At 47.1% G+C, this 27,789-nt stretch overlaps 2 protein-coding genes across 2 annotated transcripts; one reads left to right on the top strand and one right to left on the bottom strand.

The window, feature by feature from the left end:
* Positions 1 to 11,396: 11,396 nt before the first annotated feature.
* On the top strand, positions 11,397 to 17,212 carry LOC147984270 (uncharacterized). The gene is made up of 7 exons (XM_087541035.1): positions 11,397 to 11,512; positions 11,989 to 12,178; positions 13,588 to 13,747; positions 14,434 to 14,499; positions 15,364 to 15,903; positions 15,998 to 16,129; positions 16,573 to 17,212. The coding sequence occupies exons 1-7, from the start codon at positions 11,397 to 11,399 to the stop codon at positions 16,665 to 16,667; spliced, it is 1,299 nt and encodes a 432-aa protein (XP_087397161.1). The 3' UTR covers positions 16,668 to 17,212.
* A 7,037-nt stretch (positions 17,213 to 24,249) lies between these two features.
* LOC125536323 (uncharacterized) lies at positions 24,250 to 25,499 on the bottom strand. Its single transcript, XM_048699517.2, has one exon. The coding sequence runs from the start codon at positions 25,424 to 25,426 to the stop codon at positions 24,503 to 24,505; it is 924 nt and encodes a 307-aa protein (XP_048555474.2). The 5' UTR covers positions 25,427 to 25,499; the 3' UTR covers positions 24,250 to 24,502.
* Positions 25,500 to 27,789: the final 2,290 nt, after the last annotated feature.

Genomic DNA, 27,789 nt, shown 5'->3' with positions numbered 1-27,789 from the left:
CAAAGGATTGGCTTGCGGAATAAGCCGGAACAAACATATGATAGAGATTTCGTCTGAAGTTTTCGTGGTGGGGCCTACACGGGCTCGATCGTACAGCACCATCATGTACAAGGCAGTGCACATGACATACGAAGCGTCCCCGAGTCGGCATAGCCAAGGACTCTTTAAGACACAATGAGACCACTGTAAAACCAACCGTGAATAGGCGGACCACTAGACGTCGAACCCCAATTTCATATCATACATCTGTCGAAAAGATATCCTAAGAGCTACTTGAATTCCCACTTATAAACTCCCGAAATTTTCCGATTATGCAATCAGGTGTTAGGGATACAGGGGAAGCATAATATCTCACCCAAAACTAGCAAATCCTACATCCAGTTGTATCCATCCTTCAACACATAACCAAGAAACCTTCGGAAATCATTTACCTCAACCTTCGAAAAGCATCCGTTATACAAGTTATGGCAATACTCCCGAACTCCCGCCCCAGTACTGGGTGGCGTCGAGGTTATCTCACCAACAACTGCATAAAAGAGATTTTCGATGTCGGCGAAACTAATCGCAGGTATTCCAGAACTGCAACGATAAAATTGTGACGACAACACCTCGAAGCTCAACTCCCCGGGACACTGCCACAACCCCTAAATGACAGGAGGCACCAAGAACAATGTTCTCGTCACAAAACCATCGGAACGATGATACCCACGTGATCCTAAAAAAAATTCGTGAAATTTGAGGAGAGATGAGTCAAAACTCTACGTCAGGATGCCTCACCAGAGCGACGAAGGGACTGAAGAGTAAAAAGAATTCCTAACTCTCCGATATATATAATCCTAAATGACTCAAAACATTTTTCTAGACTCAACAACGCCAACGATTCGATCAAGCAGGGGGCTCCTAAGTCGGAGAAGGCTATGATACCAACTTGTAATGCCCTCGATGCGGCTATATCTCCCACGTGTCGAAGCATGACTTAGAGGCATAACCGCATTGAAAGCAATGTCGCAAGTGAGGTAATCTTCACACAACCCACGTAATACATAAGGGAAAAAGATACATAGTTGGCTTACAATCGCCACTTCACACAAATACATGAATAAAGCATTACATCATCCAGATACAATCAAGGTCCGACTACGGAACCAAAATAAAAGAAGACTACCCCAAATGCTACACAGATCCCCGATCGACCCCAACTGGGCACCACTACTGATCAACTAGAACGAAACCACATAAAGGACAAGATCTTCATCGAGCTCCTCCTTGAGCTCGGTTGCATCACCTGCTCGATTCATTGGCACCTGCAAGCTGGTTTTGGAAGTATCTGTGAGTCACGGGGACTCAGCAATCTCACACCTCGCGATCAAGACTATTTAAGCTTATAGGTAAGGCAAAGGTATGATGTGGAGCTGCAGCAAGCGACTAGCATATATGGTAGCTAAACATACAAAAATGAGAGCGAGAAGAGAAGGCAAAAGCACGGTCGAGAATCTATGATCAAGAAGTGATCCTAGAACGACCTACGTCAAGCATAACTCCAACACCGTGTTCACTTCCCGGACTCCGCCGAGAAGAGACCATCACGGTTACACACGCGGTTGATGTATTTTAATTAAGATCAACTTCAGGTTTTCTACAACCGACATTAACAAATTCCCATCTGCCCATAACTGCGGGCACGGCTTTCGAAAGTTCAATACCCTGCAGGGGTGTCCCAACTTAGCCCATCACAAGCTCTCACGGTCAACGAAGGATATTCCTTCTCCCAAGAAGACCCGATCAGGCTTGGAATCCCGGTTACAAGACTTTTCGACAATGGTAAAACAAGACCAGCAAAGCTGCCCGAATGTGCCGACAAATCCCGATAGGAGCTGCACATATCTCGTTCTCAGGGCACACTCAGATGAGACATCCTATGAGTAAAACCAAACCTCAAGTTGCCCCGAGGTGGCCCCGTAGTCTACTCGGTTCGGACCAACACTCAGAGGAGCACTGGTCGGGGGGTTAAAATAAAGATGACCCTTGGGCAGGCCTACCCAAGGGAAAGAAAAGGCTAGGTGGCAAATGGTAAAACCAATGTTGGGCCTTGCTGGAGGAGTTTTATTCAAGGTGAATTGTCAAGGGGTTCCCATTATAACCCGACCGTGTAAGGAACGCAAAATCCGGGAACATAACACCGATATGACGGAAACTAGGGTGGCAAGAGTGGAATAAAACACCAGGCATAAGGCCGAGCCTTCCACCCTTTACCAAGTATATAGATGCATTAATTAAATAAGAGATATTGTGATATCCCAACAAAATATCCATGTTCCAAACATGGAACAAGCTCCAATCTTCACCTGCAACTAACAACGCTATAAGAGGGGTTGAGCAAAGCGGTAACATAGCCAAATAACGGTTTGCTAGGACAAGGTGGGTTAGAGGCTTGGCTTAACAATATGGGAGGCATGATAAGCAAGTGGTAGGTATCGCAGCATAGGTATAGCAAAAGAGCGAGCAACTAGCAAACAAAGATAGAAGTGATTTCGAGGGTATGGTCATCTTGCCTGAAATCCTGCAAGGAAGAAGAACGAGTCCATGAAGAAGACAAACGGAGGTAGTCGAACGGGTCCTCACAAATGCGACGTTATCGGAACTAACCCAAAGAAGCAACATCGGAAAGAAGCACACAACATAGTAAACAACCAACATACGAACATGGCATGATATGCGGGATGCGGTATGTGATGCATATGAATGATTTGGAAAAGAATGATTGAACCTGACCTCAACTTGGAAATCCAAGAGTGCCACTGGAAAGAGGAGTTGATTTCGGTCGAAATCGATATAAAGATCACCGGAATCGGATGCACGGTTTGGAAATGGCAAGCAAAACAAATATGTCATCGGTCTGCGATAATCAGCAAGTAGCCTTCTAAATGCATCAACATAAATATGCTACAGCACTCAAACATGACAACAAGATACATGGCAGGGATCCACTCATGAAGCTTGACAAAAGTTGAACACTGAGCTACGGCTAATTCATCCATTAACAGGTTCAAACAAACATGGCAAAAGAGCAAATGATAACAGGTTTCAGACTTAGTGAAATTAACACAAGTATGGAATTTATCATCAGGAAGCAAACTTTAGAGCATGAAAACTACATGATATAGGAACATATCTTGGCAAATCAAGGCATGGCATGAAGCTACTCAAAGCACTTAACAAAAGTCCCTTAGTGACCTTGAGCCAAAATGGGTCAGAAAATACAATTGCAAGCATGTGAACATAGCAAAAAACTTAAACAGATTCAGACTTAGTGAAAAACTAGAGCATGCAAAACAGATTAGCAAGTAGGCATGTTTACGAGCTTGATGCACTCACTACAGAGCATGGCATGACAAACTAAGCATACACCCATCAAGAAGACATGGCATAGAAGTTAGACATGGCAAGAACAGCATCATAGTATGCACGGATCAATAGCAACAACCTCGGCAAAATCGCTAATCATGTCAACGATCTGCCAGGAACTTTTTATAGTAAAAGTAGAGCTCGATTGACTCCAGCTAGGGTGCTCCATAAATGCAAACAAAGACAGGGATGGATAGAGCACCACAATGTTAATAAAACATCCTTACTGATCATCCTCAAAAGAGGCACGGATCACTAGGAAACAACATGAACATATGGCATAACAACAAAATCAGGACAAGGACTTAGTGAAATTCTAAGTCCTGAAATCAGCATCAACGATTACGCTACTTTGCATGCTTGTGCTAGTCACCACAAAGATCACAAAAATACATGGCATACACCCCTGTAAAGATGGCATGGCATATAACAAAACACATGTAGAGTTCAGGGTCATAGCATGCACACATTAATCATGGCAAAAATGACAAAAGGCCATTTGCTGAAACAGATCTGACATAATCCTCACATAGCCCTCTTCCAACAGCATTTCGGGCATCAAGATGATCTTAAATGAAAATGATGCAATGAGATGAAATGATGAACTCATCGAGGCGAACATTTTGATATGCTACACGCACGAATCGGAGCCATGGATACAGAGTTATGATGCGAAGAAAAATGCCAAAAATTACTGGGACTTGGCAGAAAAACGACCTTCTCAGAACTAGGGTTGCATGCGATTCAAGGTTCGTCGGAATCCACGTCGGAGTTTTGACGGAGACAAAGAAGGAGGAGGGCGTGGAGGAGGCCGGCGAGGGTGTGGTGGCCGGGCGGTGAGCTGAGGCGCGGCCGGCGAGGACGCGCGGTCACCGACGCGGGCGCACGCGGTGGCGGAGCGGTGGACCCGAGGCGGCGCGGCCAGCCGGCGAGGCGAGGCGGCGGAGGCGGCGGGGAAGGAGGCGAGCGTGGGGCGGTGAGGCTTGGACCTTGGGCGGCGGCGGCGGATCTGGGCCCGCGCGGGCCCCGCCTGGGCTCCGCGGGCCGGCGGCGGGTGCGGGAGGAGAGAGAGGAGGCGCGAGCAACACATGGCGGCGGCGGATTCGCTGGAGGAGGCGGCAGAGCTGAGGTGGCGTCCTCTAATTGGACGGAGTGAGGTGGCTGAGGGCGGCGGACATGTCCGTCGGTGGTGGGGAAGTGTCCGGCGGCGCGAGGGGAAAACAAATAGGGTTTTGTCTGCACGAGAATTTTGGAGGGAGACACATATTTATAGATGGAGGGAGCTAGGAGACTCCAAATGAGGTGTGGTTTTCGGCCACGCGATCGTGATCGAACGACCGAGATGATGGAGGAGGTTCAGGTGGGTTTTGGGCCACTTTGGAGGGGTGTTGGGCTGCAACACACACGAGGTCTTTTCGGTCCCTCGGTTAACCGTTGGAGTATCAAACGAAGTCCAAATGGCACGAAACTTGATAGGCGGTCTACCGGTAGTAAACCAAGGCCGCATGACAAGTCTCGGTCCAATCCGAAAACGTTTAGCACCCGCACATGAAAAGAGGTAGAAAGGGACAACGGATGACATAGGAGCGCCGGATTGCAAAACGGACAACGGGAAAAATGCTCGGATGCATGAAACGAACATGTATGCAAATGATATGCACATGATGACATGATATGACATGCATGACACACAAGCAATGACAAGGCAACAACAGCGGATAACTGGAGAACACCTGGCACATCGGTCTCGGGGCGTTACATAGATCAACTCTTGTAATACTCATATCATCAATATCAATCAAGCAGGACGTAGGGTATTACCTCCATCAAGAGGGCCCGAACCTGGGTAAACATCATGTCCCCTGCCTCCTGTTACCATCCGCCTTAGACGCACAGTTCGGGACCCCCTACCCGAGATCCGCCGGTTTTGACACCGACAGGTGGCCGTGCTGCAGTATGCATACGACGCGATCATCTGTCTAGAGCTTGACATGGATAAAGCAATGAACCTTAAGATTCTGTTATACATGTTCGAGCTGATGTCTGGCCTGAAAGTGAACTTTCAGAAAAGTGAAATCTTGACTATTGGGGGGATGGTGATATCGATAAGGAGTATGCTGAGCTTTTCAATTGTGAGATTGGTCACTTTCCAATCAAATACCTAGGGATGCCTGTGAGTTTTTCCTCTTTGAAAGACTCGGTGTGGGAATTTATTGTTGATAACTACCTGAAGTACTTTGGGACCTGGATCGGGAATGCTACTTCTATAGGGGGCAGGCTGACCCTGCTCACTTCGGTGTTATCGCAACTGTCTCTGTACCACATGTCTATGTGGCTCATGAGCAAGACCTTCATTGAAAAACTGGACAAACATCGTAGGAAATTCTTCGTTACTACCTCGTTAAATGGAAAAGGGTTTGTAGGTCGAAGAGTAAGGGGGCCTTGGGGTTAAAGACCTCAGGAATCAGAACATTAGTCTCATGGTGAAGTGATGGTGGAAACTAGAAACCCAGAAAGGAGTGTGGCAAGACCCGGTGAGAGCTAGATGTCTGTCTAACAAGTCTGTTGCGACAATGACATCTAGATACTCAGACTCTCCATGTTGGAAAGCGCTTCTGAAAATAAAAGACTTATACATGGTGGGGAGGAGAATCATGCTGGGGGTTAGTGATCTTACGAGGGTGTGGAAAGATCCTATAAATGGGCGCCCCCCGCTCAACCTGTCATTCCCTTTGTTGTTTGACATTTGCACAGATCAGGACTGCACAGTGGAGAAATTTGGTAGTGTTGTGGTCTCGACCTTTTTCAGACGTCGCCTTGGCCCTGATCTGAAAGAGCAATGGGACAAAATGTGTGTGCTTGTCGCAGGACTAGAACTCTCTGCTGATAGAGACTCGGTGTATTGGGGGCTTAACAAAAATGCTAGATACTCTACTAAATCTATGTACAAGTGGCTGAAAAATCCTATTAGTGGGTGCAACTACAAGTGGATCTGGGAAGCAAAACTTCCTCTTAAAATCCAAGTGTTCTTGTGGCAGATGACCCAAGATGCGGTTCTTACTAGAGCTGTGATGTGATGAAAAGGAAAAAATGGTCGGGGAACCCTGTGTTTTCCTTTTGCGGTAGGCTGGAAACAGCTACCCATCTGTTTTTTTCTTGCCCTGTGGCGCGAGTTACCTGAAGATCAATTGGGGTGGTCTTGGGGACCGAGCTCTGTCCCAATAATACTTGGCAATATTATGTGTGGTGCAATATGTTTTCGCCTAATGGGTCTAAATTTTTCACAGTAGGCTTGGCTGCTGTAACCTGGGCTATATGGCTGGCACGTAATAGAGCTACCTTCGAGAAAAAGTTGATTAAATCTCCTTTGAGATTGTGTTTTCGGCATGTTCTTTCCTCTTGTATTGGGTAGGTCTTCAGACCAAGGAAGATGTGGAGAAGCTACGCCAAGGTGTCGAGATGATCCGATCAAGCACGAGCAGGCTGATGACGATGTGCGAGTAGGCCAGGCGCACGGTGGATGACGCTGGAGAAGTGTTGCCTTGGTGATGGGCTCGATTGCGCTACGTAATGGCTCTCCTGCCTTAGTCGTTTTGGCTAGTGTTAAAAATAGTCTATCTAGCTATCCTGTGAGCTTTTATTTGGCTCGGTCTGTTGCTTAAACTTTGGTGCTGACAGGTTTTCGCCTCATAGTGCTCGTTTCGATGGCGGGCGGGCATGGTGGGTTTCCTGTCAGTGTGTTGGACTCGCTATCCTCTTTCCCTCTCTCTGTTTGTCTGGAACTATTGTATTTTCGTTTAATACAAATGGAAAGGGGTTACACCCGGTTCAAAAAAAATTGGCCGGACCACTTTTCCCCAGGGGCTACTTTTTATTATTTTTCGTTCTTCTTGGGCTTCTAGTCAGTTTTTCATCCAAAAAATAGTTATTGATTTAGACATGAGCTAGATATTTTTACAATTATTAAAAAAATGTAAATATATTGTAGAAAATTGTTCCGTATGTGTTATATAAAAAAGTATAGTACATGTTAAAAAAGTGCACCGTCAATTTTAAAAATGTTTAGTTTGTGTTAAAAAATGTTCATTCTATAAATTAAAAATCAACGCATATTAAAAATGACCGGTGTGTATTTAAAACACATTTATCGTATACTGAAAAGTTTGGTGTGTATTTGAAAAATTGATCACCGTATATTAAAAAAAGTTCATCGTATATTGCAAAAACTATAAGAAACATGCAACAACTAAAAAAACATAAGAAAACCTAAGACATGAAAAAGAGTACAATGAAAAAGAAATAAGAAACCCAAACAATAATTACACACAGAAATAAGAAAAACTTGCATGACGACCCAAGTTGTAAAAAAAAACTTAAAAAGCCGGCCTGTTTGGAGGTTGGCAGCATATGGAGGACCTTTATTATGCTACCTGCACATCAAAAATGTTCACAAAAAAGTTCGCCAGATTTAAAAAAAACATGGATTTGAAAAAAGTTCATCGATCTTGATTAAAAAAAGTTCGCAAATTTGAAAAAAATTTACTAGATTTTGAAATATAGCTCACTGATTTGATAAAGAAAAAGTTTACGAATTTGAAAAAAGTTCACCGGATTTCGAAAAAAAATAACGAATTTAAAAAAAAGTTCACGAATTCTGATAATGTTCACCGGATTTTTAAGAAATGTCCACGAATTTGCAAAGAGTTCATCGATTTTGATTGAAAAAAGTACATGAATTTGTAAAAAGTTCATCATTTTTTAAAATATTCATGGATTTGCATGAAAAAGTTCATTAACTCAACAAAAAAGTTCATCAATTTTGAAAAAGAAGTTCACCAAACTTTGAAAAAAAGGTTCATCGATTTTGATAAGAAAAGTTCAGGCATTTTGAAAACAAGAACGAAAAAGGAACAAGAAAAAAAGAAAAGGAGAAAAGAAAAGAAAAAGAAAAAGAAAAAAACAGAAGAAAGAAGAAAGGAAGGAAAAGAAGAGAACCAATCATAGTGCGTTCGTTGTCTAGATGGCTAGCAGAGATACCTCTTAACGAGAGGTCGCGCGATCGATTCACAAGCGCGTAGCTTTTTTGCAGTTCAAAACCAGAAAAAAAAAACATTAGTAAACGGGCCGGCCCAGCTCAGACAGGGGTGTGCGCCCGTTTGCGCCGACGCCTTTAACCGGCGCAACGGGCGCCGAATAGGATTTGGCCTTGCGTTCAGCGAGAGGAGAGGAAGTCTCACTGAAGGCGAGCTCCATATTTGGCAGGCCCCATCACGCCGCTGACAACAGCCCATAGGCCATATCCTCATCTTTTTTTCCTTTTTATCTTTTCTATATTTTAATTTGTTTACATTTCCAGAAATTTTATATTAAAAAATATTTACATGTATTTTAAAAAAATGTTAAACTGGCAATAAAAATGGTTTAATGTGTATAGGAAAAAACATTCTCATGTATACAAACAAATAGAACATGAAACGTGTATAGGAAAAAATGTAGATCATTTTAATATTGCATGTTAAGAATATTAATAAAGCATTTACTTTTTTAAAAATGTGCATAAAATGATAAAATTGTTTCTAAATATATTAAAGTATTTTTTAAATGTTTATAGAAACAATATTGACCATGTGTTCAAACAAATTTAATCTTGTATTTGAAAAATGTTGACAATCAATTGAATTTTTTGAACATGTATAGAAACAATGTTGACAATGTATTAAAAAGATAAATTTGTATTGGAAAATTGTTAAACATGTATTAGGAAAAATGTTGCTAACATATTAGAAAATTTAGAATAAAAACCAAAAACAAAGAAAGAAAATCAAAGAAATGAGAAAAAGAAACTAAATAAACCAAAGATAAAAGAAAATGAAAAATAAAACTCAAGAAGCAAATGCAAAAATAAAAAAACAGGGAAGAAAGAAGAAAAGAAACAAGAGATAACAAAAAAACTCAGTGAAAACCGAATAAAACAAAAAAAAGGTGAAGAAAATCAGCTCATTTAGCTTAAGTAGGTCGGCCCCTTATCATCACGAACTCGATCTAGTCAAGTTCTTGATGATAAGGGGCGACCTACTCTGGTAAGTGGCTGGTGTCGTTGGAAACTATCCTAAGACCTAGGTTCTAACCCCAGGGTCGCTCCCTTTTTCTCCACTATTTCTTTTATTAAGTGGGCAGCCCAGTTGCTACGTGAGACACAGAAATTCTTCGGCAAGAGATTTTTGAGAGCAACTAGTTAACGAGCACTTCTTCAGGGGCCTCACAATGATCAGCATCACTTAACGCGCTCTCAGCCATTCGCCACGTGTCACGCTTTAGGCGCGCCCTCTGGATTTGTTTTTTTTTTATTTTTCCGCACGCGTTATTGGCTTTTTAAACGGTTTTTTTAACGTTTTGCTTCAGCGAGAGGCATGGTTGTGATTTGTGAGAGGCATGGGCGTGCATCTTTCGGAAAGGGAAAAACCCATGCTCCCGGTTCGGTTTTTTCGTCTGGTTTTTTCGTGAAAAAAAGTTCGTCAAAGCCTATCAACATGGGATCTAGTTTTGAAGATCACGATGCGAGGAATCCAACGTTGAAAGCGGTTCGAGATTTGGACGCATGGTTTAAGAGATAAAACGTTTTGAATAAACGGGTCTATAAAAAAATGGAAAACTCTCAGATTGCAACAAGTGGCGCGTTGCATGTGCGCCACTTGTCGCAATCTGGGGAGTTGGGGTGATCTTTACAACGATACTCCTCAACTAGTGATTTCGGAGATTCTTCCAACTCACTTAATGTGAGATATAGTCGCCACAGAAACAAACAACCCTTAGCGCCGTGGGTTTCCTCCTCGTGCATTCTGTGTTGGTATTTGTGTGGGCTGGGTGCCTATTTTTTTTCTTATTTTTTGTTATTTTACTTGAAAAATTGTTCATAAATCTCAAATTCTATTTTTTTAGGATTTCAAAAACTGTTAATGTATTAAAAAAATAGGGTTTTAAAAACTGTTTTATGAATTTGAAATTTGTTTCTAATTAAAAAATCTTCACGAATACAAAAAGAAGTTGATGGAACGAAAAAGGTTTGCCAATACAAAAAGTGTTCACAAATTAAAAAATCCATGCATTCATCAAATGATCACGATTTCAACAAATATCCATGAATTCAAAAAATCATGATTTGGAAAAATGTTCAGGAAATAAAAAAATGTTCACGAATTCAACAAATGTTCTTGATTTTAAAATGTGTTTGTGAGTTAGAAAAACGTGAATTCATGAAATGTTTGTGCATTCAATTTTTGTCGTGATTTCAAAAAATGTTCATGAATTCATAAAAAATGTTCGCAATTACGGAAAAAGTTCATAATTTTAAAAGTTGTTTAGCATCTCCAATAGATGATATATTTTGCATCACCAAAAAGTGGTGTGAGTAAAATATTTACCAAAATGTGCATTTTATATTATCAGAAAATGTCCAACTTCAACAGATGACGTGAAATACAGCAACCACACGGGCGATCCAACAAGTGATGTAAAAAAACAGGCCAATGGCCTCGCGGCAGCAGCGCTACAGCCGCACTACAGAAGCGGTACAACCGCACAATTTCAAATCAAAATCATCACAAATTAATATATAAAACAATACAACAATTTCATTAGTCCACAACACCATGTTATTATCACATAATTCATCAAATCCATGACATGAAATGTAACACAAATACAACATGGTCGCCGGCTGGGCCTACTACGCCTGGTGTAGGAGTAAACTTGCAGCGATGCAACGCTAGCGCGCCAACTGAAGCAATGGCCGCTCGGCGGGGTCGTGGTGGTCGCATGGCTGCCCCTGCTAGCTCCGTAGGTGAGCAACGCTACTCTCCAGAAGGCGGCCACGAGTTGCTAGAGCCATAACGGCCGTCGGCGCTCCGGCTAATCAGCCGAAAAAAAAAAGCCAGCGGCGGATCCAAATCAGTGGGTCGATGGGAGCTCCGGCGGTTTGGCTAGTGGCAGGGATGGGCGGGGGCGTCGGAGGTGGACGGACGAGCGGTGGCGGCGGCGTTTCCAGGGCGAAATTGCTGGCGGCGGGAGGCAGGTGGGCGAGCGGCCGTGACGCGGAAGTTTCGGATTGGTAATTGGGCGTTCACGCGGCTGCTGGTCGTTTACATCACCGCGCGGCTAGTGATGTATATTTGCATCATTTGGTTATGCATTTTATATTAGATGTAAATTTGGAGTAATTATTTTTACATTTAAATCATGTGTTGAAGTTAGGTTTTTAGGTTTAAGTGATGTAAAAGGTTTTTTTTAGCATCAGTACAGACATAAGCGTTCATATACACGCGCATACACTCATCCCTATGAACGCACACACGCACACCCTATCCCTATGAGCACCTTCGAGAGACTGAGCCGGCATATCATCTTGAGATTTACGAAGTCACCGTAGGCGCCTCGTCGTCGACGGGAATGTCTCCTCCCACTGAAAGCGCATCGCCGGAAATCCTGAAATAAATCCAGAAATAATGCGAACACCAGGATTTAAACCCTGGTGGGTTGGGGATACAACTGTCCACCTAATCATCTTAACTACATGTTGGTTCGCAGTGATGTAAAAGGTTGTTATTTATACATCTGCATGAGATGCTTTGAGACTACCAAACACGCTGTCGCTCCACGCGTCTCCCGGTTCCCACCCTCCACCGCCGCCGCTCGCCACCTTCGGCGTGGAACTCCGGCCCTCTCCACTGCCGCGTTCCTCTGCCACTCCCGCTGGTGTCTGGGTCTCTGGGACAAGGTTGGTAGCCGCCTCCCGGCCCTCCCCAATCTCGATTCTCTAGGATTGCTTTCCTGTTGGGGTTCTTCGACAGTACGGGTTCTTGATTCTTGCCCTTCTATTCTTAAATAATTCCATTAAAGAGAAATGTAGATAATTGCCCTCTAAATGCTTACTACGTGCATCTGATCTTCTCTTGTAAGAGTACAAGTCAAATTAAAGAAGGGAAGCTTGAACTTTTGATGCACGAACTGCAACAGCAAGATTTTTGCTGCCGTGTGTAAACAGAGCGGCTGTTTTTCTTAGTAAATTCACCATCCTGTGCCGAGGCGTTCGTTACGGTCTATGGTCATCGAACTAACACCCATATTCATAAGATCCGGACCGGCGACCCGGCAGAGATCCCAGGTCAGTGACCTGGTGGTCGGGCCGGCAGGTCAGAAGTGGAGTTACATGTTTTCAATTTACATTTTGTATAAATGTAAGTATATCTCAAAAATTAAAGGTTAAAGTACAACACAATATTAGGTAAGGTAAACAAAGCTGGTCGCGAAATGAATAATAGTCAAAGATATTGTGCTATCTTCTGTATATGCTTAGTATAATTAGTTTATGTACTATTAAAAAACACATGGGTTATGCAACACAATGTAATATTGATAAGCAAATCAGTGTGCTAAGAATAAGCACTAGCTGTACTGTATTATCCTATGTCAATCTACAGTATACAAAAAGGAAGATTGTAGAAACCGTTCTTTAATTATTGGTGTAATATATATTTCATTCATCAATTATTTTTTCTTGTACTTTTCCCCTAGTTATCTAAACCGGATAGATCGAGCCCTCACAGGGTGTTTTTGTGTTGACATGAGCCTGTGTGGATCATAGCCACCTTAAAAATAGAGTAAAATCAATCTTCCCCAACATGTCCACATGTACTATTTAGTCCATTTGTCTCTCTTTACTTCTAATGCCATCTTTATAACTAAGCGACACTGCGTCTAGGCTGCCTTCCACTGGAATAAATTACTTAGAAGGACTTATTCTCTCATAGTCGTCTTTCAACCTCTGCTGCAATGGACTGGCGTGGAGTGAACATCCACCCGCATCTGGATTGATTTCTTTAATGAGTGATGAACCCTGCTTCCATTGGATTATTGCTAGAGTTCTGTTCTGGTCTCTTGCTGTCATCTGTCTAATTCAAATATTTCTCCCTGCAATAATCTAAATCCAGTCATTTGCTCTGGACTTATGTATTGTGTGCTGAAATACAAGTTACAGTTCCCAAAAAGCATTGTGCCATACTTGAGGATCATACCTGAAACTCTGAGTTTGTACAGTTCATTTTGTGCTTTAACTAATGTATTGCATGCAATCTTAAGTAGTAATTCTTTATAAATGATGATAACATCTTGAGATTTTGATTTCAGTTTTCGGAGCACGCCTTAATAATGGAGTCAGATCTGCTCATCAGGCGGGAGGAAATTGGGCCCAAAAGAGAATATGATTTTCGCAGCAGGTGTAGCGAGATATTTATGTGGGGTGTCTTTGATCCCGACGAATTACTGCCAAAGCGGCCAGCAGTGAAAGGTTCGTGGTTTTGTGAATGGACTGATGATTGCTTACTTTCCTTCGATTTAGTACATACATATAGCTCCATGGGCACTGTTTGGCCCTGCACTGGTAACCAGCAAAATCGCTTCTTCCTTGTTGTGGATCCAGGGAGTGGAAGATGGCAGCCTGTTGGTCACAAAGGAAAATGTTCTAAAATTAACAATCCATCAACAGCAAAGGATATGGAATAAGAATGCATTTAAAGATTAATTGGATACTAACACATGATGATTAATCTGATACTGATACATGATGATATTTGTTGAAGTCCTTGATGCATCGATCGGCACAGGGCTTCCTTACATAGCTTGAGCTTCAGCTTATGGGCAAATAGTGGGGCCAATTATATTTTGCTGGCCTGTGACCATAATTGGTGCGGAGTGGCCTCTGACGGTTTTTGTGGCTGTTGATAGCTCTAGTTGGGCTGTTTTTACCTTGCTGTTAACATTGTTGCAGCAGCTGAACATACTGTTTACCTTTTTTTTCTTGTTTTTTTTTTGCACCTTTTCGGATGCTGAACGGTATCCCTTTTGATAGTGGAACCTGAACCATATTGGATCGTATGGGAAAAAAAGTGGGGCCAATTACGATTCTTATTCTATACTAATGCATGGAATTGAAATGGGCAACTAACAACTGGTTTTCTGGTGTGCTTATTTTAGGCAAATTGGATGAGCAAAAAATCAATGGTCGACCAAAGGAGGTAAAGAATCAAGATCAACAAAAAGGTACAAACAAGACTTCCATATATACTAGAGAAAAAAGTTGCTGCAACTATAACACAAATGGGACTTTAAACATTGAGTCTGTATTGATCTCTATATCTTAAGACTTTTAACACTATGGTTCATCTGGGAGATTTCTGAATTTGGTCTAATCTTCATGGAACAAAAGGTAAATAGTAGAGTTAGAAGAGCAAATACTAGCAACACTCACCAACCTGATAGCATTCGGCAATGAACTCAACCAACAAACACTCTTTGTAGATGTCATGAATTCCACACAAATAGCACACCTTGCCTCTTGCAAATCCAAGAACAGATGAGAAATAGAGGCGGAGGTGATCTCCTATTCCTAGGGTGGCTTTGAGCTCAAACCACTGGGAAGGAGCTAATTTCGACTTCCGAATTGTTCTAAAACTTGTCCATCCCTAGGAAGGGAGGTTGGGGCTGTTAAAGATAGAGATATACATGGATTTCATACTTCGATCCTTTTCTGTTTGCTGGTTTTCTATTTATGGTTAACTCATGTACATGTGCTGTACATTTTCTTAGAGCCTGATGGAATAAACTAGTTGTGTATATATTCCTAGAGCCCGATGTACTGCTATATTTGCCAACTGCCGCCATGGAGTTTTTTTGGAGGCGGGTTCCGCCATTCTTTCTGAAATTAGAAGGAAACAAGCAGTATATTTTTGGTCCCTCAACCATCACTAGTTTATTTTTGGTCCCTCGGCTATTGCTAGTCTATTTCTAGTCGCTTAAAAGAACATCAGCAATTGCAAGCTTTTTTTTATGTGTAGACTTGATGAATATTTTGCAACCCTGATTGTTTGACAAATTTTAGTATGTGTCTGTTTGTTTTGACTACAGCACCAATAATGAAAATTGGCATGTCTTCCATTTACCTTACGACACGTTGGAGGGCTCCAGATTCGGACGCGTGCTACATCTGTGGACAGGACGGTCACCATGAGCAGTTTTGCCATTACAATTATATCTATGGGCGATATGGGTTATATGACCAACACACTTGTAGAGCAAACTGCCTTCCTGGACAACACACGATGGCCATGGCTTGTCGAAACCTTTTGCGGAGTTTCATACGCGTGAATAACATGCCATCGCGATTCTGTACATGGGACCTTCGGAAGCTCTTGGAACCATTTGGACCGCTGCTGATGTGCCATGTTCCAATGGGCAGTTCTGAAGTGCGCAGGGGATATGGCGTTGTTATCTTCAAGGATCGTGGGGATGGGGAGAGGGCAATCGAAGTGCTCAATGGCTATCTCGTAGGCAAGAGTAAACTGCGAGTTGACTGGGCTTATGCAATGGCCCCTGGTGGTAGACCAAGGGAGAAATGCAAGATCTCGACGACAAAGAGGGTTTTCAAGAGGCGAGCTCTGCTGCAAGGTGTGCTTGCAACAAACCACTTGGTTGGTTTCATTCAATGTTTAACCGTTTCCTACAGTATATTTAGGCGGTCCTGACTCAGTGGTGTTTCCAGGGGCCGGAAAGCAGCGAGCTCGTGGTTTTCTCTTCCCCAAGTTTTGGAGGTTCTACCCCTCCCGTAATACGCTCTTGCTTCGGCGGAGGAAGAGTAACAAGACAGTGCCGATCAATGAGGCAGGGGAGGAACGTAAGTCACTGGTGTTCATCATCTTTGGGTGTTTCAAGCTCTTATTTTCTTCAACTGATTTCATATATTACGCCAACTTGCGTTGACAATTATATCTGAATGGTAGATTTTACTGCAAGAGTTGAAATTGATAATAATTTTGATTCGAACAAGTAGAGGAAGATTGTTATTGATAGAACTGCTGCTTAAATCTTTTTAGGAAGCAATTGTTGTCTAATAAAAATAAAAAGGTAGTGAGAAATTTAGGGCAGCACGCGCTTCATTTTACGACTGATCTCCCCATACTCATTTCCTGTGACCGGTCTAAATTTTTGAAGAGGGATTTGACTATTATTATTTTGGTGGAAAGAGGGATTTGATTATGTGCACATGTTTTTCTGCATCACTGCGATGCACATAGCCATATTAACTGCATACTAACACAAGTCTCTGCTTCCTTTCAGGAAAAGAAACCAATATGAAAAGTAGTGGTGCCATCAAAACCTCCTGGAGGGATCCAGACGCTAAATCCTGCTGGATGTGCGGGGACGAGGAGTGAGGGCACACGGAGCCGACGTGCCCTTACAACTGCCTATCTCCCGCCTCATACGCTCCCTGCAGGACGCGGCTGCTCCTCTGGCAACATGAAACCCGCCGCGCATGTCCGAGGCCTAAAGATCTCGATGCGAACAGCTTAAGGCGGCTCAAGTTCCTGCGATGCTTCGTGCGCGTGAACAACCTGCCGAGGCAATGTTGCCAGGAGGAACTCGTCGGCCTGTTCGTCGGGTTCGGACCGCTGCGGAGCTGGCATGTCGCCTTTGATGATGATGGCGGCTTCGGGGCCTGCAGCGGCTTCGGCTATGTGGTCTTCCGGCACCGTGCGCATGCGGAGGAAGCCATTGATGTGCTCAATTGCTGCGTCTTTGGTGGCCGTAAGCTGCGAGTCGACTGGACCTATCCTTGCGCGTAGTGGATGGAATCGTGACTCGTGAGTTTTGAGGTCGGACTGGAACTAGAAATGTGGCCAGTTTTCCTTTTTTTCGAATCCTTTTTGAAGTTAAGAACCTGGCTCAGTGAACCGAAATTTGTTTGGTTGGCACATGTTATCCTGTGTGGAACCCCGTTGCAGTGTTTGGCCTAAGATTGTACAGCACAAAGTAATCAGAATAAACTGAAGCTGTTGGAGTAGGCAGTGAATTGCCTTGTTCATTTTGTTTTCTTGCATGGTGCAGTTGAAATACTCCTCTGCCATGTTGTGATACTTGCCTAAGAGCATCTATAGCCAGGCGCCTCAAATGCCCGGGCCGCTCACCCGGTCACTGACATGTCACGATTTTTTGATTTAGACGGACACCTCAAATGAGTCTTAAACGCTCGGGCTAACTGGCACCCTTCATATTCAGCCCAAGTATGGGGTGAATATGGGGTGGTCCGGACACGCCCGGGCACGTCCATCTGACAAGACCGGCCCACCACCGACCCTACAAATGTCCCACAAAAAACTCAATCCAGCTCATCGCTCCGAAACCCTAGCTCACTCACTCTCCTTTCTCGCTCGTCCTCTCCTCTTTCCGCAACGATTTCGATCGAATTCGGCGGAATGTTGAGCTTCGGCAGCCGCTCCGACTCCAAGCTGGATCCGGACTATGAGCTTGCCCTCGGCATCGCCTTGGAGCGGTCCAAGGTGGAGACTGGGGGGGCAGCTCCAGATCTGCAGCCTGGCCGCAGCCGCAGCTTCCCCATTGGCGTGCTCGGACGTCGGCGCTGGCCCCTCCCGGCTAAAAGGGCTCCTCATCCTTTTCGACTGCGACAATGACGATGACTCTGACGGCTCCTCCGCCGATGACTCTGATGGCGACTGGAAGGGCAAAGGGCAGGCGAGGAAGCGGTGAATATCTGCCGTCTCTGTCTTCAGAGTTTATATGAATTATGTAAACTTTGGCGATCTTTTGGACATCCGTCGGTGATCTTCTAGTGATCGGAATGTGCATTGCCCTGTCCGATTCTATGTTTGTGTGATGATCTACTTTTTTTTTTACGTTGCATGCTAGTATAGATATGAGGGACCGGATATGAGATACACGGATGTGGACGACAGAGAGCGACTTTGGTTGCCTGCATCGAGGCCAACCAGACCCGTGCGGTGCAGCATCTTTTCGGACATCGGTTGTTTGGTTACCCGTATACACTGTTCAACCCGCATAGCATGGTTCTTAAAGCATCCCTGCGCCTGGCCGTTGGGAACGGATGAATGGGCAGTTTCCGAGAGCCAAGCTCGAGCAATGCTTCGAGGCGCGCGTGGGTGGCTCTCCAGAGACGTGTGTCTCGAGTTAATCCCCCCTCTTTCTCCCTAATCTTCAATCCCCTCTCTCTCCCTCCACTCCAGTGCGCGTTGACCCGTCCGTCGACGCCCGCGGCGACGGCAACAACTGGTGCAGCCAAGAGCCCACACGTTGGACGCCGGCCCCTGCTCCTAACCGCGCGCGACCTCCGGCGCCATGCACGCCGGCGCACCGCCCATCGGGAGCAGGGAGTCCACGGCCCTCGCGCAGCCGAAGTCCGTAGGCCCGGATGACGAACTCCGGGAGGCAGCCTCCGTTCCGACGGCCTCGTCGGCGAGCGAGCCGCCAGGCGCGACCTCGAGGAAGCGGGCGGCCCGGACAGTGTGGTTGGGCCCGCCGGAGAGCACGATGGTGTCGCGGGTCGCGCGCGGCGAGGAGCAGCGCCCGCGGCTGGAGCGTGATGTTGGGGCCAATGGCGGGCTTGGTGCCGCTGCCCTTGAGGTACATGGACGCGTCGCAGCCCTGAGGAAAGCAGTCGTGGAAGAAGACGCCGACGAGGCCGGCGGCGAGCGCCACCTCACGCTGGAGCGCCCGCCTGCACGGAGGACAACACGATGCTCTCCAGCTGCTAGTTAGTGCGGTGCCGCCGCTGCTGCTCGCAATCGCCATAGTTGGTGCGGTGTTGTGGGTGTGGACTGTGGAGTAAACTAGCTAGCTAAGGCTAGGCCTCAAGTCGTGCGAGCTCTCGGCCGGGACCTGGAGCGGCTGCCGCCGGAGCTGGGCGCGTCCACGGCCGCGAGCCGTGCGCGGTGCCGTGCGTGAAGGAGTCCAGGTGCCGAGCGCGCCCATGGTCGGCCGGAGCTGGCGGCGGACATGATGGGCAGAGGAATCTCCGGCGCGCTTAATGTGTTCGACGAAATGAGATGCCAAAACTGGTGGGTGTTAAGCTTTGTTGTTAACTCTTAATCATATGCATGTATGCGGACAAACGCCGGGTGAAAATTGCATCTCGATGACAAGACCCCAAATACAGGCAACCAATCAACTGGTCATCTATGTTTTTGACCCTGTTTTTGTTTATCCAGATCCTGTTCAGTCTGACTCGTTTTTTCCCTCTGAGCCAGGTTCAACAGCGAAAGCAACCAAACATGCTCGGAATTTGAGGGTTGCTTGGTCAATGCCCGCGGACGCGTTGAAGGGTTGAATTTGTAAAGCCCGGTTGTAGATGGTCTAATGAATTCAGACAAGCCCCCTATACCGCGGGTCGGATGCAGTTCAGTTATACGGAGTATATGTTGCGTCTGCAGCAGAAGCAGTAGGATTGGGAATCTATCGCTTGAACGTGCATCCACCCAACCCGTTACTCTCGCCGTTCCTTTCGTCGGTCGCCGTCGACCGATCCACATCATTATTCTGTCCATCAAGCGACAGATTCCCAGCTGACTGTTGCCACCGCTACGCCTCCTTGTTTGGGCTGCACTCGAAAGTCGAAACGACGGCGATTGCAATCTACTAACTACTCCCTAATCGCGGATGGATGTGGGGAGAAAGGCCAGCAGCAGGCAGCCCCTCGATTGCATTGCTCTCCACAGCACACGCGGCACGGTGGGTGGTACTGGTACCATCACCCCGAAACCTATCACGTTTCCGCGTCAGTTCATTCATCTGTGCTGCTGGCTCCTGCTACAGGCTCACGCACGTACGTTACCATGATCCATCATCATCTCATCCCATCCGATGGAATGGACAAGCCATGCTCCTCGACTGGGCAGCGGGCAGTGGGCGCACGGGCTGCACAGGCCTCACACCTGTGGCCCTCCTTTCATGCTGCGACCTCTGCTACGTTCCAGCGATCAGGTACGCAGGTTGTCCCCCGCCCGTCGTTTTTATTTACCAGACGCCAAAATGGCTCGTTTCAAGCTCCGAAGAGGGAGCCCCACAGACCGGGGGTGCTGTTTGATCAACTTAGGTGAGTGTTTGATTCAAGTCACATCTTAGACAAGCCACACTTATGCCCCACATGGCATACACATAAAGGCTGTTTGGTTTGTCACTAACTTTGCCAAAGATTGACACATCTAAGGTTAGGCAAATTTGATCAACTTAGATGAGTGTTTGATTCAAGTCACACCTTAGACAAGCCACATTTATGCCCCACATGGCATACACATAAAAAGTGTGGCAAGATTTTCTTAGACTTGCCAACTTGTGGCTCTCATTTTGATGAACTAATCTTAGGCAAGTTTGGCAAAAATGTGTGGCAAAATATGGCAATGCTAGTCCTATAACCAAACAGGCTAGTTTTCCAGGGAGGTAATAGCACCCCAGGTACCCTAACTTGCACATAATGTGATGATTCAGTTCCAAAGTTGCAAAACTTGACCAAACCATACCCCAACTTGCATCTCATGTGACGATTTAGTTCCAGGCCAATCACAGCTCGCCAATTGGCTGGACCGATCAGCGCACGCATTTTTTCACAAAACCCCCTGCCGTTTCCCTGAATCAACGCAGGCGGACCGGACGTGAACTCGATTCCTCCGACAGATTTATTTTTCCTGTGTTTCTATTGTCGGCAGATCGTCCCACTGCACAGCGTTGGTATTTCAAATTCTCTATCCTTTCACGCACACTGTTTCAAGTATGTCCTGCCTGCCGCCTGGGTTTCTTGAGCTCGCCATGCCTGGTGAATGCATCACCAGGATAACTAGTCCTAGGCGGAGCAGAAACAATGCGGTCTGCTTATATAGTTTGAAATCTTGAGGCGCCTGGCATCTGATCTTGTAGGTTCAGTTTATCCATGCTACGGTACATAAGCAGTAACAATGTAACTCGGTGCACGATTCGTGATCTGACGACGGGATCTTGTGCGTTATCGCAACATCGTCTGTCATGGGACACGTCAGGCAAGGGCTTAGGGTTAGGGGTGCAAGGGGCGTCCCGCTTTTTTCTGTGAAACCCTTGAAGATCCGTTCGGAAATAACTGACATGGTTTTAATTCAATTTTTCGAACGGACCGGGGCATCAGTTGCCATTACGACGCGCCCCCTCCCGTCGTTGCTTCGCCTGATATACCACGCTCCGCGCCGTCGGCCTCTCGCGTCCCGCTCTCGGCTAGTCTGGCCACTGCAATCTGGAGGTCTGTCGCCGGCATAGGGTTTCTTCCCATATGGTCAAGGCGCGGCCACGGAGCACCTGACAAATCCCGCGTGGACCGCGGAGCCGGAGGGCGCGTGATAATCTTTCCACCCGCGTGGCCGCGTCGCCCAGCACTTGCCGGCCCATTGCTCCGTTCGACGTCCATAGCCTGGGTGCTGTGGCCGCGCCTGTGCGTGGTGCTCCAGAGGTGTGCTGTGGCCGCCAAGTTGTAACCGCCATCGGCCATGTTGCCGAAATCTACTCAGCCCTCCTCCATTATCGCCACATTCCTGTGGTGTGTACGTTTGCACACCACAAGTGGGCGGATTTGTCGTCTACCACGCCGCGGGAAGGAATCATCGTCCAGTATCTATCTCGCTCGGACCGCCGGGCTGGAGTTCATCATGGCAGCTTCAGACCAGACGGCGGCAAACATCCGTGTCACTCGAAATTCCAGCACATGTCCGCACAATTTGTCACCTTTGAGTGCTTCCGTATTTTGACTGCCCAACTGTTTCATGTGCGTGCGTGCGTGCACTCGACCGTCAAGTAGCCTATCCCTATCTACCTATCATCCAAGCATATGTGTTCAAGTAGCTCTGCCGCGCCGCTGGCGATTTCTGCGTTTAGTGGGCAAATGCATGTGTCCATTCACACGCACACAGTGCCCAAGGTGGGCCGAAAATGGGCAAAACGAGTGGAGTTGGAGCTGGACCGGACATGAACTCGATTTCTCAGAAAGATTTAATTCAAGTGTGCTATACTGCGAGTTGATTCAGAGAAACGGCAGGGGGTTTTGTGAAAAAATGCGCGCGTTGACCGGTCCAGCCACTTGGCATCCAGTTGGCGAGCTGTAATTGGCCTAGGACTAAATCATCACATGAGATACAAGTTGAGATATTTGATCAAGTTTTGCAACATTGAGACCAAATCATCACATTGTGTGCAAGTTAAGATACCTGAGGTACTATTAGTACCTCTTTTCCAGGACCCGAGAAACGAACACGGAGGCTCTGATTCCTCGAGTAAAGCGCGCGAGAATGAACGAGACAGGTGCGCGGCCCTACGTTCGATTATTGGCCTCGCTTTCCGCTCTGTTGGCGCATCTAGCGGAAGAAAGGGCATCTCGCAATTCACAAGCCCTTTTTGTCTCCGTCTTGTCTTGCTCCAGGTCAACAGTGCTTCGCGAGTTCGGATCAATGATGCTCTTCTTTTTCTGTACATGCGTGGTTGTTTCAACTGTTAATTATCTCATGGAACCACTGATGGTTTGGTCTACAGTGGTGAACTTCAATTATTGGTGCGGCTCACGTAGGCCGTCACGGCACTGATGAGTGTGATAAGCGAGCTGAGTTGGATTAGTTAACTGGACCAGCTCGCGGGACGGGGCCGTGCTTGTCTTGTCTGTCTCTTGCTAACCATGCCCAGAGTGTCAAAGTTGTTGCTACTGCCGCTGCATCGGAACTGCGCCTAACTGCGAAAGCAATAGCAGCTGCAATCGGGAGTTCATTGGGCCTGTGGTTTGTCTGTGACCACGGAGCCAGGGGGCGCCGCCGCTTCTAGCTTCGCAAAGCCAAGTCCGGCGTCGGCGAGGGATAAGGCCACGGGAAGATGACCGACTATTTTCACGGTGGGGGAGACTAATCTACTCTCTGTGGGTCATGATGCTCTCCTCCTCGAATCACATACATAAACAAACCTCATGCCGTTTCAGAACCAGAACCAAAACCAAAAGCATCGATCGAAACAGAAAAAGGGTGGCAAAAAGCACCAGCAGGAGCACTCGCCACGGCGGATTACACTCCACTCGGCCGATGCGTATTCGGCGTCCACATCGGTAGGGGCCGTGCCGACGTGGATCCACCAAGGCACGCGGTGACTACTACACACGCATGCACATCCACTGTTTTACTTTACTACTACTAGAGCTGCTGCTGCCGCACCTGCACCTGCATTGCATACGTCCACGGGACGAGGAAGGGTCCTGGTTGCGTGTACCGGCAGCCACTGGGTGAAGACGATATCTGTCTGTCCGCACTTCCCTTAATTATATGGCTGGTCTCGCGATCAATGGCGCGTCGGCCAGCAATGGCGTGCTACGGCAGGCTCTAACAGTGGCAGACGTGGTTGCTTCTGGCCCGATTAGCCGCTAAATTAATAGGTTCGCTGTTGAGGGGAGCGAACGATCGAGATGGCACTGGACGGATGCAGAGCTCTCTGGTACGTACTCTGTCTGCCTGATTGCGAGGCTTTGAAATGCAGGGCCGAGGCATCGTATCATGGAGCAGGCGCGCCACGTGAACAATGCGCCGTAATGATAAAGATGGTAACAAAAAACTACAGTACCGCGGTTGAAAAACGGGCTGGCTGCTTCCTGCGCTAGTTTTCTTTTATTTCTGTCATGAACAAGAAGTGGTATTGCACTTCAGTTTATCCATGAAAGTGATGTATCCTCATCCATATCGAATCCGAATCGATCTGATCATCACCGGATGGGAAGCGGCTTTGCATAGATGATTGATCTGGTTCGGTTTCCAACTTCTCATCGAGATCAGATGCTCTACCAAAAGTGTTTTCCTTTTTTCCCTCTTTGCTACGAAAAAGTGCATTCCTATGCAATATGCATATGCTTCTGCTATAGAGAAGCTGTTTGAAGAAGAGGCGAATGCATGAACTTGAGCAGAAGCAAGGAGCAACGTAGAGAAATAGAAACCACTAGGATGATGATAAACACATGGAATTACTTCCACTTCCATTTGGTCATATTTTTTGTTACTGTATTCACTCTGTACACATTGGTTTTATTCCTCTCACGGCTGCATCATCCTAAGCTAGAAACGGGATCATTACATGGCATGCATATTTACAGAGGACGAAGGAAAATTGCAAAAAAGGAAACTAAAAGAAGAGACTACCATCAGGTTCTTTTTTTGATTTTCCGGGGAGGCCTCGGTTTGGGCCTCTTGGACGCTCGCTACTCCACGAGCGCGGCGAAGCAGCTCTCGGTGCGCGCGAGCGGGCCGCCGGCGCCGGGCCCGGCGCCCGCGGCTGCGGCGGGGGCCACGGCGTCGCGCCTCGGGCTGCTCGGCGTGGAGCGGACCAGCCTCGGCGGCGACGGCGAGCCCAGCCTGCGGCGGAGCAGCAGCCGCAGGGCCGCGATGAGCTCGTCGCCGGGCGACGGGGGAGCGGACGCGCGGCGCCCCTCGCCGCACACGCAGGCGTGGCGGTCCAGCGCCTCCGCGGGCGACACCGGCGGCGAGGCCCTGCACATCTCCTCGGCCACCGCGTCCCCGCACAGCCCGCAGATCCACCGCCCGCCGTACCGCGCGCGCACGCCGGCGATGTACGGCGCCGTGCACTCCTCCGTGAACCCGCAGCACTCGCACGCCACCTCCTCCTCCTCCTCCTCCACCTCCTCGCGCGCTTGCACCTCCGCCTCCATGGTCAAGACCTCCAGCTCACTGATTCGTAGCCCCGCCGCCTTCTCAACGCCGGTGATTGCTGCTGCTCCGACGATGACCAGAGAGGAAGAAAAGCCCCGTTCGTGTCCGTGAGCGCGTCCGGAGTCCGTATTTATCCGGCCCGTCGTCGTCGTGCGCGGGCGCGAGTTGCTGGCGTGTGGGGCCGGCGTACGTGCGACTGAATTATGAGGCCGGGCCCGCGCGCGCCACGTGGTGCCGCGGCATTGGGCGGGGGCGCGGGACCGGGACCGGGTCCGCCTGCCAGCTGTGGCCAAGTGGGCGGGCCGGGCCGGGGTCCCGCCGTTGCTTGTGGTCTGGGTGGCGCCAAAGGGGTCCGTCCGCCCTGCCTGTGCTGTCCCGCGGCTGCGACTGATTAACTTGCCGCGGCCGTTTCGTACCGCACCGCGGCACCGCACGGCTTGCTTGTTTAAGCACATCACGTGAGCGCCTCGTTATCTCTTTTTTTTTTTTTTTTTTTTTTTTTTGCGGGGAGCGCCTCGTTATCTCGTGGAACGTGGATGGTGAATAAACTGGTACGATACCATGGCGTCGTGTTTGATGAGAATACGGCAGCCGTACGTGTGGTGTGGTGTTTCTAGCTAGGCGAGTTTGTGTGTAGATAGATTCTACTTTGATGATTGAAGAATTACACACTGCCTGGTGCAAGTTGTTGTACTATACAAAAAGAAGATGTGACGGCGCTGGTGGTCAACGTCCACACGCGTACCTGTCCGGGTCGCTACTTGGCGAGGCAGACGCTTAGCAATTCTCGTGGAACGTGTAGGGCGCTTGCTGAAGGAAGAAGCCAAGGGAAACGAGGCTGGGACAGTGATGCTTCGCCTTGTCTATTGCTTTTTTTTTTGCGGGTTACCTTGTCTATTGCTTGTTACAACTGGCCCCTGCTGAATCGAACACGCCAGCGGTAACTTGCAAGGGAGAAGCCGGCGTACGTCGTCGTCGTTCACATTGGCAGTGCGTGCACGGCCGCGTTGACCTGGAGGTGTGATCCTCCTCCTATCCGTGCCAGCGATTTCCGCTCGTGCAACACGGTGGCATTAGCGTTAGCAGCGCGTCGGCTGCTTTGAGCGCGCGCGTGCTCCAGGCTTGCGGCGGCAGGTAGCGGCCGTCCGGAGGCGGTGGTGGAGTGGGCGTGCCGTGTGCGCGGCACGTCGAAGCGTTGCGTGATCGATCGTAAGGGTAGACGCGGACGGCAGATTCTTGGGATCGTAAGTAAACGGAGCCGGCCCGCGTGGTCGGGTTTTCCTTTTAATTGAGGCCACGCGGCCGTCCCGGCCGGCGACAGCGCGCGTGGGCGGCGAGCTGCCCGGCACGCGCCCGCGGGCGGGTTCGTGGGCGGTGGGTGTGCCAGGCGCGGCCGACCAGGTGTGGAGTGGAGAGCTGGAGATCGAACGATGCGTGTGTGCGTGCCTACGAGAGAGCGGACGAACCCCTCAAAAAAAAAAAAACGAGAGAGCGGACGATGCGTGTGCGTGCGTGCGTACGAGGCGCCGGCCGGTGCCGGCGGGGTCTGGTCGGCGAGGGAGGCGGCGCGCGCCGGGTCGTCCTGGCTTTTATTTTTATTTTTATTTTTATGGAAGAACCACGACAGCCCACGAGGAATGCATTGTCCAACTCGCTCGTCTAAAAGCCCACGGCTATACAGTATAGGCTTGTCCGGTCCAATCGGCAAAACCTATACGGCGCCCTCGGCCCCCGTTTATTCAGTTACCTCAGGGCAGGCTGCTTGCACTTTTTTTTCTTCTGTTTTTAAACTGCAAAAAATACACGCGTAGTGTGAAATAGAACATGCGACTGCCGTGTTGAGTGTAGCCACGATAACCAACCCAGACACCTCACTTGCTATCGTTTTTTTTTTGCGAACCTCACTTGCTATGGTTAAATACATATTGTTTCCTCCTTTTCTCTTTCATCTTTCCTTTCCTTTTTTTTCTTTTCTTTGTCCTTTTTTCTTTATTTTTTAAACTCGTGAAGTATTCTTCAAAATCGATGAAGTTTTTCCAAAATCCATATACATTTTTGCAAAATCAATGATTTTTTTGAATTTGATGAACTTTTTTTAAGTTCGATGAACGTTTTTTCAATTTTGATGAACTTATTCTCCAAACCGATGATATTTTTTCAAATTTGATGAATTTTTTTCAAAATTGGTGATTTTTTAAAAGGTTTGTTTTTAAAATTTGATGAACTTTTTTAAAAAATTGTAAAACTTTGTTAAGATTCGCGAGTATTTTTCAAATTCCTGACCTATCCAGCGATCGGTCGAACGGTCACACGTGCTTGATGGGCCGGCGCAATAGACCAGGCGCGTGAGGGCCGGCTGCTCAAGTGGCGCTTAAGGCGCCGTTTAGGAGCCCCTGGGCCAATCTGCATGGACTTTCTTTTTTGAATGGTGTCTACACACAGACTAAGGGGCCCCCCATTGCATTTATACAAAATTACTAGTTGAGAGTTATCCATTGCAAAGACCACTCCTCATCTTCTCACACGCTGGCAAAATGATGCACCGCATACGCGCCATTTATTGCAACCTAGATTTGTTTGTACAAAACATTTTATCTCTTAAACCGTGTGTCTGCATATCAAATCATTCTTACTTTTGACAGTTAGATTTCTCGCGTCAAGATCTTCAAAACTAGATCAATGTTAATAGATTTTGAATGAACTTTCTTGCACGAAAAAACCAAAAAACTAATACAAAAAACTGAAAAGCAAAATAAACCGTCAACCAAAAAATGAAATACCAATAAAAGGAAAAAATGGAAGCACAGTTGCAGTTTCA

This window comes from Triticum urartu, chromosome 2A, assembly GCF_056163025.1.
Source record: "Triticum urartu cultivar PI428250 chromosome 2A, HENAU_Tu73, whole genome shotgun sequence".
NCBI classification, from domain to species: domain Eukaryota; kingdom Viridiplantae; phylum Streptophyta; class Magnoliopsida; order Poales; family Poaceae; genus Triticum; species Triticum urartu.
Note: the sequence above shows the minus strand (reverse complement) of the source record. Positions and strands in the feature narration are given on the sequence as shown.